At 46.4% G+C, this 15,477-nt stretch overlaps 1 protein-coding gene across 3 annotated transcripts in view; it reads right to left on the bottom strand.

Annotated features, from left to right (window-relative positions):
* Positions 1 to 13,163: 13,163 nt before the first annotated feature.
* Positions 13,164 to 15,477, bottom strand: part of Dapk2 (death-associated protein kinase 2) — a 118,999-nt gene continuing 116,685 nt past the window's right edge. For 2 of the 3 annotated variants that reach the window (NM_001395735.1, NM_001013109.1), the window contains one exon: positions 13,164 to 13,776. In NM_001395735.1, the coding sequence (NP_001382664.1) occupies positions 13,696 to 13,776 (81 nt within the window). In that variant the 3' untranslated portion in view covers positions 13,164 to 13,695. The remainder of the gene's footprint in view (positions 13,777 to 15,477) is intronic. The other variant, XM_063265164.1, reaches the window with a different exon arrangement.

Raw genomic sequence — 15,477 nt, 5'->3', positions numbered from 1 at the left:
CTCTGGAAAGAATCCACAGTAATTATCACAAACATCGTGCAATTGTAATTTCTGAAAAGTCACATGGGCAGCGCCACTTGAAAGCTGATCGGGGACAGCATAATGACTGAAGGTTTCCGACACTCTGTGCAAACAAGAATCAAGAATACCAATCTGAAAGCTTACCGAAAACACTGACAGATGACAAGCTCAGAGAGCCAATGACACAGAGTATAAAACATCTCCAAAGCCACAATCTGAGATTAGCCAATTAAAAAAATCAAGCAGCTGCTCAGCAGGTGCACATCTGATGTCCTGAGTTCAGGTTCCAGAGCCAGCAGTAGGAGAAAAGAGCTGACTCCCAAAAGGTGTCCTTTGATACCCATTGTCCCCCACCCTGCATTACACACACACACACACACACACACACACACACACACACTAATAATAATAATAATAATAATAATAATAATATAATTCAAAACTATAAGGCAAGCAAGCTGGAAATTAAGCCCAGTTGGTAGAGTGCTTGCCCAGCATACACAGAGCCCTGGATTTGATCCCCAGCGCCCTGTAACCTGGATGCAGTGGCACCACCTTTTACACTCAACACGTGAGAGCTGGAGACAGGAAGATCCAAGATCAGCCTTGGTACATATGAGTTCAAAGCCAGCCTGCACTACGTGAAACCCTGTCTTAAAAAACAAAAACAAATCAATTGAATTATAAAAGGATTACAGCTGAGGGTACAGTTCTACATAAAACCAGCCTCTGTTGCCTGTTAACACTTTTACTTGTTTCACCTTGGTTTTTGCTGGAAAACAAAGATGTATGAATTGGGCCTGTTTTACTTTAAAATATGTTTGCTTTCTGTCTTTTTTAATGTCTACATCTCTCATCCTGCTTGCAAATTACCAAAGTATGGCTACCGTCACTAACTTTTCTTCTTTAAATGGTAGGGAGTCTTGAATAGAAGACTATGGTGGATCTTCTTCTCCCTAAAAGGAAAGGACACACACATGCACACTCATATGTCATAGTTGCTATTTCAGTCTGTTGCTGTTTTTGAGTCAGGGTCTCACTATGTGGCCTTGGTTGGCCTGTAACGCACTCTCCTGAGTGATAGAATTAAAGGCAGGCACCGTCATGCCTGGCTGGCGTCCCTGCATCATTTGGATCTGGAGATGGAACTTGGGTCATCAGACTTGGAAGCAAGTATCTTTTTCCTATGAGCCATTTTAATAGTCTCCCAAAAAGCAAGTTTTTTTAAGCAACCATCTGTTTTAAAAGAAGGAATATATATATATATATATATATATATGAATTTATATATACACATTGCTATGTAAAATATATATTCATATGTAATCTTATACAGAGATGAGTTTATATTATGTTTACATGTGTAATATTTAGAAGGATTCACAAATAACTAATAGCAGTAAATATTTTGAAGAGTTGATTTTTCCCACATACTTTTTATACAGTGTGTGTGTGTGTGTGTGTGTGTGTGTGTGTGTGTGTGTGTGTGTGTACTGGAGACTGAACCCAGAGCTGTGTGCATACAAAGAAGGTACTCTAGCACTAAGCTACAACCCCAGCTCCTGTTTTATACTCGAAAATTCCTGAATTACATAGATGACATTTAACTGACTCTGAAAATTAAAGCATTAAGAAAAAAAATCTTGGCAGATTTCCGCAAAGTCTATGTAAAACATTAAACCAGATTCTGAAGGGTTTGGCCTGTGGTTGGTTGGTTTGCTCGTTTCCTTTGAACCTCTGTTTTAGGAACCCGGTATATCTTGCTGGCTCTCAGATCTAGGAATAAAAGATGTCAGCCCTTGCAGTGCCACCTGGTGGCCATGGTCTTGTAAGGTTCCAAGCTTTTCTCTGAATAATCTTTGGGCGTGCCTATGAGCTCGACAATGGGCAACATGGCACCGTGCCCATAAACTGGCTGAGGTTGGTCTCGGTAGACACTAATGAATGCCCAGGACTGTCTTGTGTGGGTAGGATGCCACACAACTCCTGAAGTTTCATGAACTCTGTCACCAAGGAGCCCCTCAAAGGCAGCCTACAGTAACAGCGCATGGACTTCCAAGTCCAGAGCCAAACCCTGGTCCACTATCTACTAGCCATGTCTGATACAGCATAACTTCCAAGGCCTTCCACTTCCTCCTCTGCAAAGGTGGTAGGAACAAGTCAGGGAACGTACATATAAAGTTAGAACAATGCCTTTGTATAACAGGGTCTTGCTAAACATGAGTTCTCTTCCTAGAATTACCAACTGATCACTTAGCTCTCCCCTGACACTAGAGAAGGCAGCTTGGTTGCTATGCAGGTTCAAGCCTTGGAAATGTTGAGGAAGAAGAAATTTATTTAGTGTGTGTGTATGTGTGCACTCGTGTGTCCATGTGTGCACGTGTGCATGTTACAGCAGATGTGTGGAGGTCCGAGGGCAATTTGCAAAAGTTATTTCTGTCCTTCCACCATTTGGATCCTGGGGATGAGACTAAGTACATCCAGGTTGGCCGCAGGCGCTTTTGCCCAGTAACGCCCTCACTGCCCTCTCCCCGTGTATTTTCTTCAGCTGCCAAGGAATAAAAGAAAAACCTGGCAATGGAGAAGAAGGAGCTCCAAAGCAGCTGCAGCCCCACAAGGAGGGTCAGGTATCCCTAGTGCTGCCCAGGGGTGCTCCATCAAGCAAGACTGCCCCTGGAAAGCAGACTTCAGTCCCTGTTCTTCCCATCCCCCACTCCCTGAATGAGAACCAAATAGATAAGAAATTACAGGGATAGGCCAGAAGTTGGGGGCACTCAGAAAAACAAATGATCAAGTTGGCCATATGCCCTTGAAAGAGGATGACTGGGAGCCTATTGGTCTCTCACCCCTAGCATCAGAGTCATCTCTTCCCTTTTAAATCTTCTCAAGGGTGCAGAACCTGGGTTGGAAAGATGGCTCAGTGGTTAATGGAACTGACTGTCCTTCCAGAGGACAAGGGTTCTTCCAGCATCCTTGGAGTATGCACTACTGTCAGTAAGTCCAGGTGATCTGATGCCCTCTTCTGGCTTCTGTGGGAACTGCATGCACATGGTGCACACTTATTTGCAGGCAAAACACCCATATACATTGGAGACAGGGGGGTGGAGATGCAGATGTGTTAGTTTTCTTTTGTTTTAAAACAGAGTAATATAGCTCAGGCTAGCCTAAACTCACTATGTAGCAAAAGATAACCTTGAATTCCTGGTCCTCTTGCTTCTGGCTGCAGAGTGCCAGGATTGCAAGCATGTATCAGCATGTATGGTTTATGCAGTGCTGGAGCCTACAAAAGTCCTCAGACTACCAACTTCTCATTGCTGTGACAGAAGCCTAAGATAATCAACAGAAAAGGAAGAAGGGGTCATTTGGGCTCACAGTTTGGGAAGTTTAGGTCCATAGTTTCCTGCCTCTGATGTCTTGGGGTCTTTGTGAGACCTCACATCATGACAGAAGCTGCTCACTATATGACATCTAGGAAGCAAAAAAGACAGAAGTGTGTGGGCATGGTACACACCTAGGATCCCAGCTCAGGGGAGGCCAAGGCAGGAGGGTTGCAAGTTCAAGGCCAGCCTAGGCTATGGTAGTGAGCACTTGTCTCGGAATGCAAACAAAACAAATGCTTTCCCCCCTCGAAGCCTTAGTTTCCTGAACCATAAGATAAAGCTTTCTCGGGATTGCTGTGAGAACTAAAGGCAATAAAGACCTGGTGCGAGGCTAGAACACAATCTGTGGGGTGGGGTTTGGGGAGGCACAGGCAGGCAGGTGAGAAGACAGCAGTCGCTGCTGCTCTCTAGCAAAACTCCTTTGCATCGGGCCGTAGGCAGCTGAAGGGGCCAGACAGGTGGAAAGCGAAGGCGTTTTGCAACTGGGCAGTGAGGTTTCCTAATCAACCACGGCTCACAGAATGTTCAGGATGTGGGCCAGCCAGCCCCCAGCATGCACTGGGGAAAACCAAAGGACATAAGCAAGAGGTATGTCACGCCAAGGGTCTTGCTCATCATACATTAGCAGTCACCAGAGTGGTTGGCAGAGGCAGCAACACTATGGGAACCCCACCCCCTTCTTCCATTTGCACCAGTTTACTCACTAATAAAATTATGTCTTATGGCCATCCTTAAAGCACAGTTGTTAGGACAGAAGCCACTTTCTGAGTGCAATACACTAAGTCCCGGCATGCATTAGCTAATACAATTGAATAGAGTCATAGAAGCCCTGTGAGGAAGACATTGTCATGCCCCCATCATATAAGTGGAAAAACTGAGGCCCAATGCCTTGGTTTAAGAAAAAAATAACCCAACCAAGAAGATGCCATACCTGTCATTCAAACTCTGAGACCTAGCCTGACTCTCAGGCCAGGGTTTCAGATCAATACTGCAAGCCTAGACTAGAAGACTGTTTTTTTTCTTTTCTTGAAAACAGGTGTCTCTATGTAACCCTTTCCAGAACATACTATATAGACCAGGTTGATCTTGAACTCACAGAGATGCACCTGCCTCTGCCCCCTAAGTGTTGACATTAAAGACACAGTAAGCACAATCTGCCAGAAGACACTTCCTAGAGAACAGAGGTAGGTACCTACAGGCTTTGCAGGAGCAGAAAAGCCCACCTCTTGGGCATGTGTCCAGTGAGGAAGGAGAAGAGACATTGCCTACCATCACCTATAGCAAGCATGGAGGGAGGTGCCACACACCTCTGTCAACATCCTTTCTCTCAGCAAAGACCTCAGCTTCCTCCTAGCAGTTTTGGGGAAAACCAATTGTGCCTTAGGCACTAAGGCGCCAGGCCTTAGGTCTAAATAATCACAATTTATCCTGGCCCGTCTGTTCTTGATCTAGGGATGTGCATGTAGAGCAAGAAAGGCTTTGCCATGGTTTCATTGTCTGTGCTCACTTCCTGTAAAGGCATATGCAAATTACTTTTCTCATGGTTGTGACCTAGCACCTGACCAGAAGCAACTTAAAGCAAGGCATGGTGGCTCGCACCTGGAAACAGGCAGATCTCTGTGAGTTTGGGGTCAGCTTGGTCTACATTGTGAACTAATTCCAGACCTGCCTGCCAAGGCTACCTAGTGAGACCCTGTCTCAAAAGAATAAAGGAGGAGGAGGAAAAGGAAGAGGAGGAGGAGGGGGAGAGGGAAGAGGAGGAAGAGGAAGAGGAGGGGGAGGAGGGGGAAGAAGAGGGGGAAAGGGAGGAGGGGGAGGGGGAGGGGGAGGAGGAGGAATGTTTATTTTGACTTACAGTTGGAAGGGATACAGTCCATCATAGCAAAGGCATACAAGCAGGTGTGTGAAGTGTCTGGTCACATTGTGTCTGCTGTGTGGAAGCAGAGACAGACAGATACTGGGGTTCGACTAGATCTCTGTTTGCTATGTAGTCCACAACCCTAGCCCCATGAATAGCATCCACAGCTTCGGTGGGATTTTCTACCTTAGCTAACTTATACTCGGATCTCCCTCACGGACACGCCTGGAGGTGATTCTGGATCCTGTCAACCTGGCAACTTTAACTATCCCAGTATCTATGGGTCACCTTTCTGTCTGACGCTCTCAGTTGAGTAAACAATAAAGTCTTTTGCTGCACACCCCTCCCGCTCCCCGGGCATGTATTGGGATAAAGAACAAAAAGCCTGTTTAATATACTGGTCTGTTTAATATACTCAGCCTGTTGGGGAGGTGAGAGGTGCGGGCCCTGCCATTCCCCCAAAGAAGCCTGGGATGAAATACCGAGAGCCCTGTGGAGACATCACAGCTACTCCTGGCCCAGAGGAGCCACCCAGGCGTCAGGCCAGTGCCCTGGGTATTTTCAGCTTCCAGCAGCATCAGCAAGGTCTGAGAGCCATGAGCCTTATTGTATTTCTGGTGACCTAGGCACCCGGCCAGCAGCATGGCCAGGGAGGGGGTGCTGTCTTTATGCCCTTGTCTGTCCCTTTCTTCTCTCTGCCAATCTGCATAACCAGGCCATGAGAAGGGTTGTATAAAAAGCATCTGCTAAGCTCGAAATGGATGGTAAGACAGACAGGCAACTAAAATGCTTGAGAAGCAACTTGGGACCCCTCAAGAACTCCATCTTTCACCCGGTCCTCCATAAACACCCTACCAAATACTTCTTTCTGAACAGCACGTCACGGGGTAAGGTGACCAGATGTCCAGTCATATACTGGACATTCCTAGATTTGCCACTCTCGAAAGCAATTCTCCTCTAGGGAATGTAAACATTCCTTCCCTCTTCATCAGGCGCAAGGCAGGCCATGCCACAGTGCCATCCGTGTTCACCCTGGTGAGTTTATTGGGCTTCCTTACAGAGCACAGCTGAGGGTTGCTGGAAGAACAGAGGGTGATCTTGAAGCACATACACTGCAAAGTCTTCACCAAGCTTAGATGATGGCTTCCCATAGTCACCTCAACGGAACATTGTTCCATCAATCTTCCTTGGCTTATATGCTATGGAGAATTTCAGGCCTTGTGCAGTTAGGTAGAGTTGCAGACAACTGACTGGGAGGTGTGGCTGGTATTCAGATGAAGGTCCAATGAGCCTGCCTATCTTCTCCTATGAGGTAACATCAACAATCAACAAGCCTGGTCTTGGGCGACAGGAGATACTGGTCTTCCTCCAAGTGCAGCTGATCCAATGAAGTTGACCATGGTTTTGCTTGGAGGGCCATCTTCTACAACAGCTCTGTCCCATGAAACCTGTCAGGTTCAGGCAAATGTGGACAGCTGGGCACTCTACTTGAGAGCACTGCTGGTGACATCTCCAACTGGTCCTTACATCCATCCTCCAGCCCTGATTCTTTTTTTTTTTTTTTTTTTTGACTAGAGCCAAAAAGACTGGCAATTGCAACCCAGCTGTCTCATCCATGTCTGTGTAGCTAATAGTTGAAGTAACAGAGGAAACCAAACCTGTCTGGTTCCTCCTGCTCCCTCTCTAGGTCAGGTTTTTGCTCATCCCATTTAGATTATCCCAGTAGTCTGAATTTGTCTTCTCCACAAGCTGCCCTGCCCAATCCAATGTGTGTAGGTACGTCTTTGTCTGGAGATCAACCTTCAGGGTTGTTCCTCGAAAGCCTTTTTCTGTGTTTTTTGAGACGGGGTCTCTCACTAGACCTGGGGCTTACCACTTAGGCTAAGCTGGTTGGCCAGTGAGCCCCAGGGATCCTCGTGTTTCTGCCTTCCCAGTGCTGGGATTAATGCATACATATTGCCTCATCTGTCTCTTTGCATGGACTCTAGAGGTTGAACTTGGGCTCTCATACTCCTATGGCAAGCACTTTGCAAACTGAGCCGTCGTCCCCCTAGCCCCTCAGGGTGGTTTTTCTAAAGCATCATTGAAGAATATTCTAAGCAACTTGTTTAGCACCCCACCCCCCAGAGCTTCTAATACAGGAAAGGTGGAGTCGGGTAGAGAATGTGTGCTTCTGATGAGTTTCCGGTTGCTGGCCAGAGACCACACTAAGAGATGCTAATCTAAACCACAGCCCTAAAGAATATTCACCTCTCCCCATCACCCAGGAGGCTCAAGCCTACATTCAAAGCCATTTTCTTGCCCAGTGCCATCAGCTCCACCATTCTTTCTTCCTGAGTGTACGCTACCAGGCACCCACATCCTCAAGACATGTAAGTTCTTCCCACCTCCAGGTCTCTGCTCAGGTGAGCCCTGTACTGCAGACTCTGTAGACCCATTGCAAACACAAGGCTTTCTGTCCTTAAGGCACATCTCAGAAGCTCACTGGGGCCTTATCTGTCAGAAAGAAGGCTCCTTCCTCAGCTCCTGGCTTAGCTCCTATTTCACCCTGCCGTTAAACTGTAGGTTCTGCAGGACCTGTCATGTTCTCTCTCTCTCTCTCTCTCTCTCTCTCTCTCTCTCTCTCTCTCTCTCTCTCGTCTACACATTTGTTAAATGCATGTGACTGTAGAAGACAGAACAGGAGCGATGGGTGGATCTTCTAGGAAATAGCTTTGGGCCCAACCAGAGAAAGAGCCTGTCAAACATGAATAATTTTTTATTATAGCTTTTTTTTTTCAAGTCAGAGTTTTTCTCAGTAAAAGTCCTGACTGTCCTGGAACCATCTCTGTAGACCAGGCTGGCCTCGAACTTTCAGAGATCCACTTGCCTCTGCCCTCTGGGATTAAAGACATCACACCATCACACCCGGCTTGATACCAGCTATTGAGGGAGGTCTTGTCACTTGCAGGACCTTTAGTAGCACATCACAAATCAGACAAGCTTGCAAGACTCGCTTGATTACATTGTGGCTAAGCAGACCCTGTGCAATGTTATTTGTTGCCTGACTGAGGAGAGGAGGGAGAATTTTCCAGAATATGATCTCTTACAGCTTGGTGGGGCTTTCCAGGGTTAACACTGAGTGAAGGCGTTTGATGAGGTCTGCAGTTTATACCGTTCAGCAAAGTCTGCCCTGTTTCCTCCCCAACTAGGAAATGCACACCCCCCCCCAGGTCCAAAGCCCACAGTTTGGCTATTGAAAAGGTCTGAGAAAGTCATGCTCCAGGACCCAGCTGGGGAGCTCCAGGGTCTCAGTTTAACCTCTGTCAGCCTGTAGGTCTCAGGAGCTTTCCTGTTTCCGCTCCTTCCCTGGTTAACTAAGGTCACAACCTTCTGGAAGAATGCAGGATCAGCCAGCCCTTCTGCATTTCCTCTCCCTGTGTGTGAAAGGAGATATGTCCAACTGTGACTGCAGAGAGCCCTCATCCTTGTGACTCAGCAGACTGGACTGTCCTCAGTCCCATCCCCTGGAATGACACACAGACAGACAACTGCAGGAGTTGGATGTGGTTGCCACAGATGCTGAGCAGAGCCTGGACTCAGGTATCTTTCCCTGAGTCTCTCGAGTCCATCATACCTGCAACTATCTCTACCAGGACTGGGAACCGAACCCAGGGCTTTGCACATGTGAAAAGAGCACTGTGCCACTGAGTTATGTCCCTAACCCAAGTTGAAGGAATTTTATGGACTGAATTAATTGTTTACTTCCTCCTAAACCCACTTATGGAACTTTACAAGTTATATTTATACAAGTTATATTTTACAAGTTATATTTAAAGACAGGGCCTTTTATAGGGATAAATAGATAAGAGGAAGATATATTATGGGCACTAATCCAGCATGACTAGAGACCTTGGTGTTTGTTTGTTTGTTTTAAAGACATCTAAAGAGAGAAGACCAGGACATGACAAACTAAGGAAAGATGCCTCAGACTGAGACAATGCTACAGACACCTTGCAGTCTCTAAAGCTGAAAAAGTAAATTTCTAGTACATAAGTCACCCAGACCCGACATTTTGTTATGAGATTTTTCACTAATGCAATACTACCAGTAAAAACAAGGAGACAGAGTAGAGGAATTCACCAAGCCTGGCTGCAGGGCTAGGGCTGTGGCTCAGTGGCTGGATGCCTGTCTGGCACATTCAAGGGCCTGGGTTTAATCTTCAGTACCACAAAACCAAAACCAAAGAAGCAGAACCCTGAATGCCAGCCACTGCCCACCCTGCCTCCCTGGTGTAGCTGCCCTGGAGTGAGCTGGGATTTCTACTGAAGTCCTCTCTGCTTCTAAAACACGATGTTATTATGTACAGATTTTTCGTTTTGAAATAGAAAGAATTGTACTTCATGCGATTCTCCAAGATTCTCTTTTTTCTTTTCCTTTTTTTTCTTCTTCTTTTTTATTATTATTATTTTTTTTTTTTTACTTTTTTCCCCCTAGGAAACGTAGAATGTGAATCCAGGGCAGGCAAATCTGGGCTGGAATCCAGATCCCAAGAGCTCCAGCTGGGAGAAGGCAGGCACAGTTCTTTGTTGAGGCTGGCTTCATCATCGTTAAAAATGGAACTCATTTCCCTTACAAGGTTGTGCACAGGGCTGCAGAGAATGCCTCACTGACACACAGGTCCCTCCAAATCACCGCCTCCCTCATTTCTGTTGTTATTTTCTTTAACTTGAGGGCTGATGGAAGAGCTTACAATATCGTGTTGTCCCTAGATAACATAATCGACTGTTTTCTAGACTAAGAGCTAGGGCTGTGGATTCTACTCAGTGAGGAAAGGAAAATCTGTGTTTAGTTACCCTTTATGAATTGCTGCTGATGGAGGGCACCCGTGGGAGGGAGGGACAATCAAGCAGAGGAAAACTTGAAGGAAGTTCACCAACTGGGCTGGTTGCCTTTGAGACAGCAATTAGCCACCGTTGGAAGCTTTTCTTCTGTGAGAGTCCCTAGGCCTGTGAAGGTTTGCTGAGAAAGGGACCTTCTCAGCAGACGCCAAGAGCGATATTTTGGGGGTTGCAGCAACTGTGAATAGAACAGTATGGGGCTGACATCAAACTGGGAGCGGAGGGGGTGGGGCCCGATGGAAAGAAAGTTCTCTAAGCCTGTGATGGTTGCTGGTCCTTTCAACAGCCCGGTTTTCACATGTGATTACCCATGGAGCCCAGGGCTTGGAGTTTCTTTCTAGAGAGCTCATGGTTCATTTGCTTATTTAAATGTGACCTTCTTCTGCTTTCAAACTATGCTGGGAGTTTTTGTTTGCTTTGTTTTATTGGCAAATAAATGTATGAATGGAAAAGACAAGTGGATTCCAAGGTCTGGAATCAAGATTGTGAGTTGAAGATTGCAACACAGTGTGTGCTAAAATATTTATATGTGTGTTTATGGAATATTAATGTGGCATCCAGCAAGCACACAGGTAGACACTTGGGACAGCAGCTACCTCAGAGCTCTTCAAAGAACTTCTCTCACAGAATGTGGTTTTCATCTCTGGTCTTTCACTTTCTTCAAAGACTGCTGTGACCTCTCTCAGCCTTGAGGTGTCAGCTTGTCAACACCTCCTCCTCAGAGCCAACAGAACACACCTGTCTCCGCTGGGCTTGTTATTCTACTCCTGCATCCATCTGCCAGTAGGGAGAGGCCACAGGGACTCGGCGGTGTGTGGGAGTAGTGTGGCCTCCACTTGCTGTGAGCTTTTCTGGAACCAGAGCCTTTCAGTTCTTTGGGGACTGTTCTGCTCTAGATCCATCTATAGCACAAAGGAAGCTTGGCTGACTCACACAGTGTGACTGAGACTTACTGTTCACCTCGACTATGACGGTGCACACTTGTACTGCCAGCATTCGGGAGATAGGGATAGGAGGATCAAGAGTTCAAGGGCAGCCTGGGCTTTATGAGATCCTGTTTCAAAACAAAACAAGGACTGGCTAGAGGGCTCAGCAGATAAGGGTGCCCGCTGCCAAGCCTGCCGGACAACTTGAGATCACCTGAAATCAATCCCCAGGATTCATATAGTAGAAGAGAATTGATTTTTGCAAGTTGTCCTCTGAGCTCCTCATGCATTCCATAGAGCATGTGTGCCCCCATACACACAATCATCAATCATTCGGTGTAAAAAAAATTATACAAACAACAAAAGCCCTGTTAACTAAAAGGAATTAATGCCATACTCACTCACCTCTGTGCTTTCCTTCTCTCTCTCTCTCTCTCTCTCTCTCTCTCTCTCTCTCTCTCTATCTCTCTCTTTCTCTCTCTCTCTCTCCCTCTCTCTCTTTCAGAGTACCTGGTATTTTAGAAACAGACTAGCTAAGGAGTCCTATTCCTGTGATATAGTCAGGAAACAAAAACAAAGTGTTCTATACATGTATATATCACTACATTACACACACACACACACACACACACACACACACACACACACACACACACACACACACCCTTGCCCTTAGCGTGGGTTTGTACGCAGTAGAAATTTCCTTACTGGCCTCACTGATCGTTCTCTTCCTATTTCTCCCTGTGGGTGCTTCTTTGCCCTCCTCCATCTAGATTGTTAAGAATTCCCGTTTGCTAGCACTGCCACAGACTAAAGAGCTTAAACAACAGAAATTTAATTTCTCACAATGGAGACCCGCCATCTGAGATTCAGCATGGGTTGATTACTGGACCCCCAACCCCACTCACCCTTTGGCTTTCTGAGATAGGGTCTTGCTACATAGCCCTGGCTAGCCTGGAACTCAATGTGTAAACCAGGGTGGCCTCAGATTTGTAGCATGATCCTCCTGTCTCTGCCTCCCAAGTGTTGGGATTACAGGCACCCAGCACAGCACCTAGCACAGCACCTAGCACAGCACCTAGCACAGCACTCAGCATAGCACCCAGCACAGGACCTAGCACAGCACCCAGCACAGAACCTAGCACAGCACTCAGCAGCTGGCTTTTTTTTTTTTGAGGTCTTTCTCCCTAGTTTATAGAGGCCAATAGAGATGCAGTGTCCTCGTGTGCTTTTTTTTTTAATCTTAATTTCCTCCTCCTGTTCCTCTTCCTGTTCCTCCTGCTTCTCCTCTTCCTCTTCTCTTTCTCAGTTTCTTCCTCCTCCTGTTCCTCCTGCTTCTCCTTGTTGCCCAGGCTGTTCTTAACTCCTGGGCTCAAGTTATCCTTCTACCTCAATGTCCTAAGGAGTTAGGACTTAGAGGTGTAAAGCTCCACAGGTGGTAAATCTCCCCCATATACCAGTCTGGACTTGAACTCATGGCAATCCCCCTGCCTTAGCCTTCTGAGTGCTAGGATTACAGAGATGAGCTACCATACCCAGAGGAAATCTCCTTTTGTTATTATTTGTAATTTTATGTATACACATGTGTCTGCATACATGTACAAGCACCATGTGCCTGGTGCCCCTTGTGGGTGCTGACACTGAAAACCGGGTCCTCTGAAAAAGCAGAAATTGCTCTTAACCAATAAACCATCTCTCCAGCCCCAATTCTTCCCCTTTTTATAAGGATATTAATCATATCATAGTAGGGTTTACCTTGATGGCCCCACTTTAATGAGCCACTTATCACTTTATCTCTAGTGATAGACACTGAGGACTAGGACTTCAACTTATGAAGTTGGGGAGTTACAAGTCATCCCCTAACAGGAGGGCTGACAGCAGCGGTGGTGGGTGGATCACAGCCTTCTGTGATGGGGCAGTGGAGGGGGACACTTTCAAGGGAGGATGCAGCAGGACCACATCTTATCGCCTTCTCAGAAGACTGCTCAGATCACCTCTTGAGGTTCTGTCCACTTAGCAGCCAATCCTAGTGTTCCCCATGCTGCAGGTCTTAGGCTACAGGGAATCAGATGGAGAAAGCTCCTCAAACAGCCAAGCATTAGATAAACAAGAAGTTTAATAATAAAAATGAGAAAAAAAACAACACAGTGAGCTGGCAAGAGGCTGGCAGACACAGTCTGACATGAGACAGCCTGACTCCTTATGGATTCTTGTAAAGTCACAGGATTGGTCCCTCACTCTAGAGAGTCTTTACTCTGATAGGGTAGGCTTGTCTTCCTGGTATGGCTGCTACACCAGTTGGTTCTGTACTCTGTCACCTTGTGAGGAAAGCTGCCTAAATCTGACCTTTAACCTGTGGTAAAAACAACAACAACAACAACAACCACGATATTCCTTGAGATCCATTTCCTCAGTCCACACCCATTCCCAGCTTCTGAGGTTAGCAGACAGATGAAAGCCAGTTTTCTGGAGAACTAAGAGCTTGAGGAATGCTGGAGGCTCCCCACCAGGAGATAGCCACAACTCCCAGGGTCTCCTGAAAGTTCTGAGTCCTGCAGACTCCTCTCTCTTGCAAAGTGCTCAGGAACACAAAATGTCTGGATCCTGGTGACAAGCAGGTGCCGGATCAGTTAGGAGGTACTGCTCCTCCTCCGGGGGTGAAGGGCTTTCCTCCTGGCAATGTTCTCCTCCGTGTCACTCTCGCAGTTCCTCTGGGGAGGAGAAAGAGAGGCCCAGGGCAGGGCATTAACAACCACACTGAGCAGCCCAAGTTCATATACGTCAAGCAAGGAGCCTATAAGCTGAGGAAGTGGGGTGATGTCAAAGGAAGCCCTTAGCTCCATCCAGAGACCTCTGTCATACAGGAATAGGAAGGGGACTTGAAATGGGGCCAAACTAGCTGCCTTGAGGCCTCCTTCTTGGAGCATCCCTGTGGAAACAGAGGCAGGGGGGCACAGTTATAACAGTGAAAATGCTATCTGGTACCATTTGTGTCTGTCAATAGTCAAGGCCTCTTGGAAAGGTAGTCCATGGGACTCTGGGTCCCCTGAGCTCAGTCTATGGGGAAGAGGTTAATTTTTCCATAAGGTCGGCTGGCCATCATCTCAGGCTCTTGGCCTCAGCTGGTCTCCACCAAGCCTTCAGCAAGCTTCACCTCAGAGCCGTCTGAAGGAAAAGACTTCTGATTTCCACCTTCACGAAAGTGTTAAACGAGGTGTTAAAATCGCTATTATTATTGGAAGGTGTTTTGTTCTTATAAGGTTTTGTTTTATTTTGTCTGCCTAAGCGAATGTATGTGTATATACACATATACATATATACATGTATACACATGTATGCACATATAAGCACATATAACATATATACATACAGTATGCATGCAGATGCCCAGGGAGGCCAGAAGAGGGAGTCAGATTCCCTGGGACTGGAGTTACAGGTGGCTGCCAGTCACCATGTAGGTGCTGGGAACCAAACCTGGGTCCTCGGCAAGAGGAGGAAGCACTCTTAACTACTGAGCCATTCCCTAGCCGCAGTTAATCCAAACTATCAAAAGAATAATTTGGATTTAAGTAAGTCTAAAAATGTTTAATTTCTATGCTTTTCTAAACAGAAGGTCCGGTCATCTTTCTAAAAAAATTAAAGAAGTTTCAATAGGAAAAAAATCATACAACATGTGACTGAGTAAAACAATGAAAAACAAAAACAAAAAAAAACTGTTTTATACCAGGAAAAAGTTAGAAATTTAAATTCTTTTCCATCCCTTTCTGCAACTATATCACATCAAGGCAAAAGGTCCAAGACTTGGTCCATGCCTGCTGCCTGTCATACACCCCCTCCAAGCAGGCCTGGGCCAGTAGGAAATCTGAGGTCAAGATCAACTTAGCCAACACATCCTGGACCAACTCTGACTAGGACAACGAAAATAACTCAAGCTTTGCTGAACAGCAACTTTTTAGTGTGAGTCAGAGGCAAACAATGAAAGAGTGAGGCGGGTAAACGCAACGGTGACAAACAGGGATTCTCAGAGCCAGCCAAGTCAGTTCCCTTCACAGTGCATGAGGCTGGTGGCCAGAAGAGGGACTCAGCCACAAAGGCCTCTAGAGCTACCAAAGTCCTGGCAAGAGCAGGAATAAACAAGAGCTCAGTCTATGGAAAAAGACCCCTGAGGACGTGTTGGGGCCACAGGGAGTGCAGGGATAGGCAGGGAGCTGGGGTGCAGGCCCAGTGTTAAGCATCTTCAGTTTCCACAGGGCAACTGCCAGGCGGCTACTTTACAGCCCGTTACTGAGCAAGGAATATATGAACTAATTTATACCTCTGGACACTCCTGCTCTTTCCACTCAATCAGGAGGGAGAGTCTATCCCAGGGAACCCCCACCAACTGAAATGTTAACACCAACAGGAGAATTTTA

Source organism: Rattus norvegicus, chromosome 8, assembly GCF_036323735.1.
Source record: "Rattus norvegicus strain BN/NHsdMcwi chromosome 8, GRCr8, whole genome shotgun sequence".
NCBI lineage: Eukaryota > Metazoa > Chordata > Mammalia > Rodentia > Muridae > Rattus > Rattus norvegicus.
The sequence above is the reverse complement of the archived record's forward strand: the minus strand, read 5'-3'. Positions and strand labels throughout refer to the sequence as shown.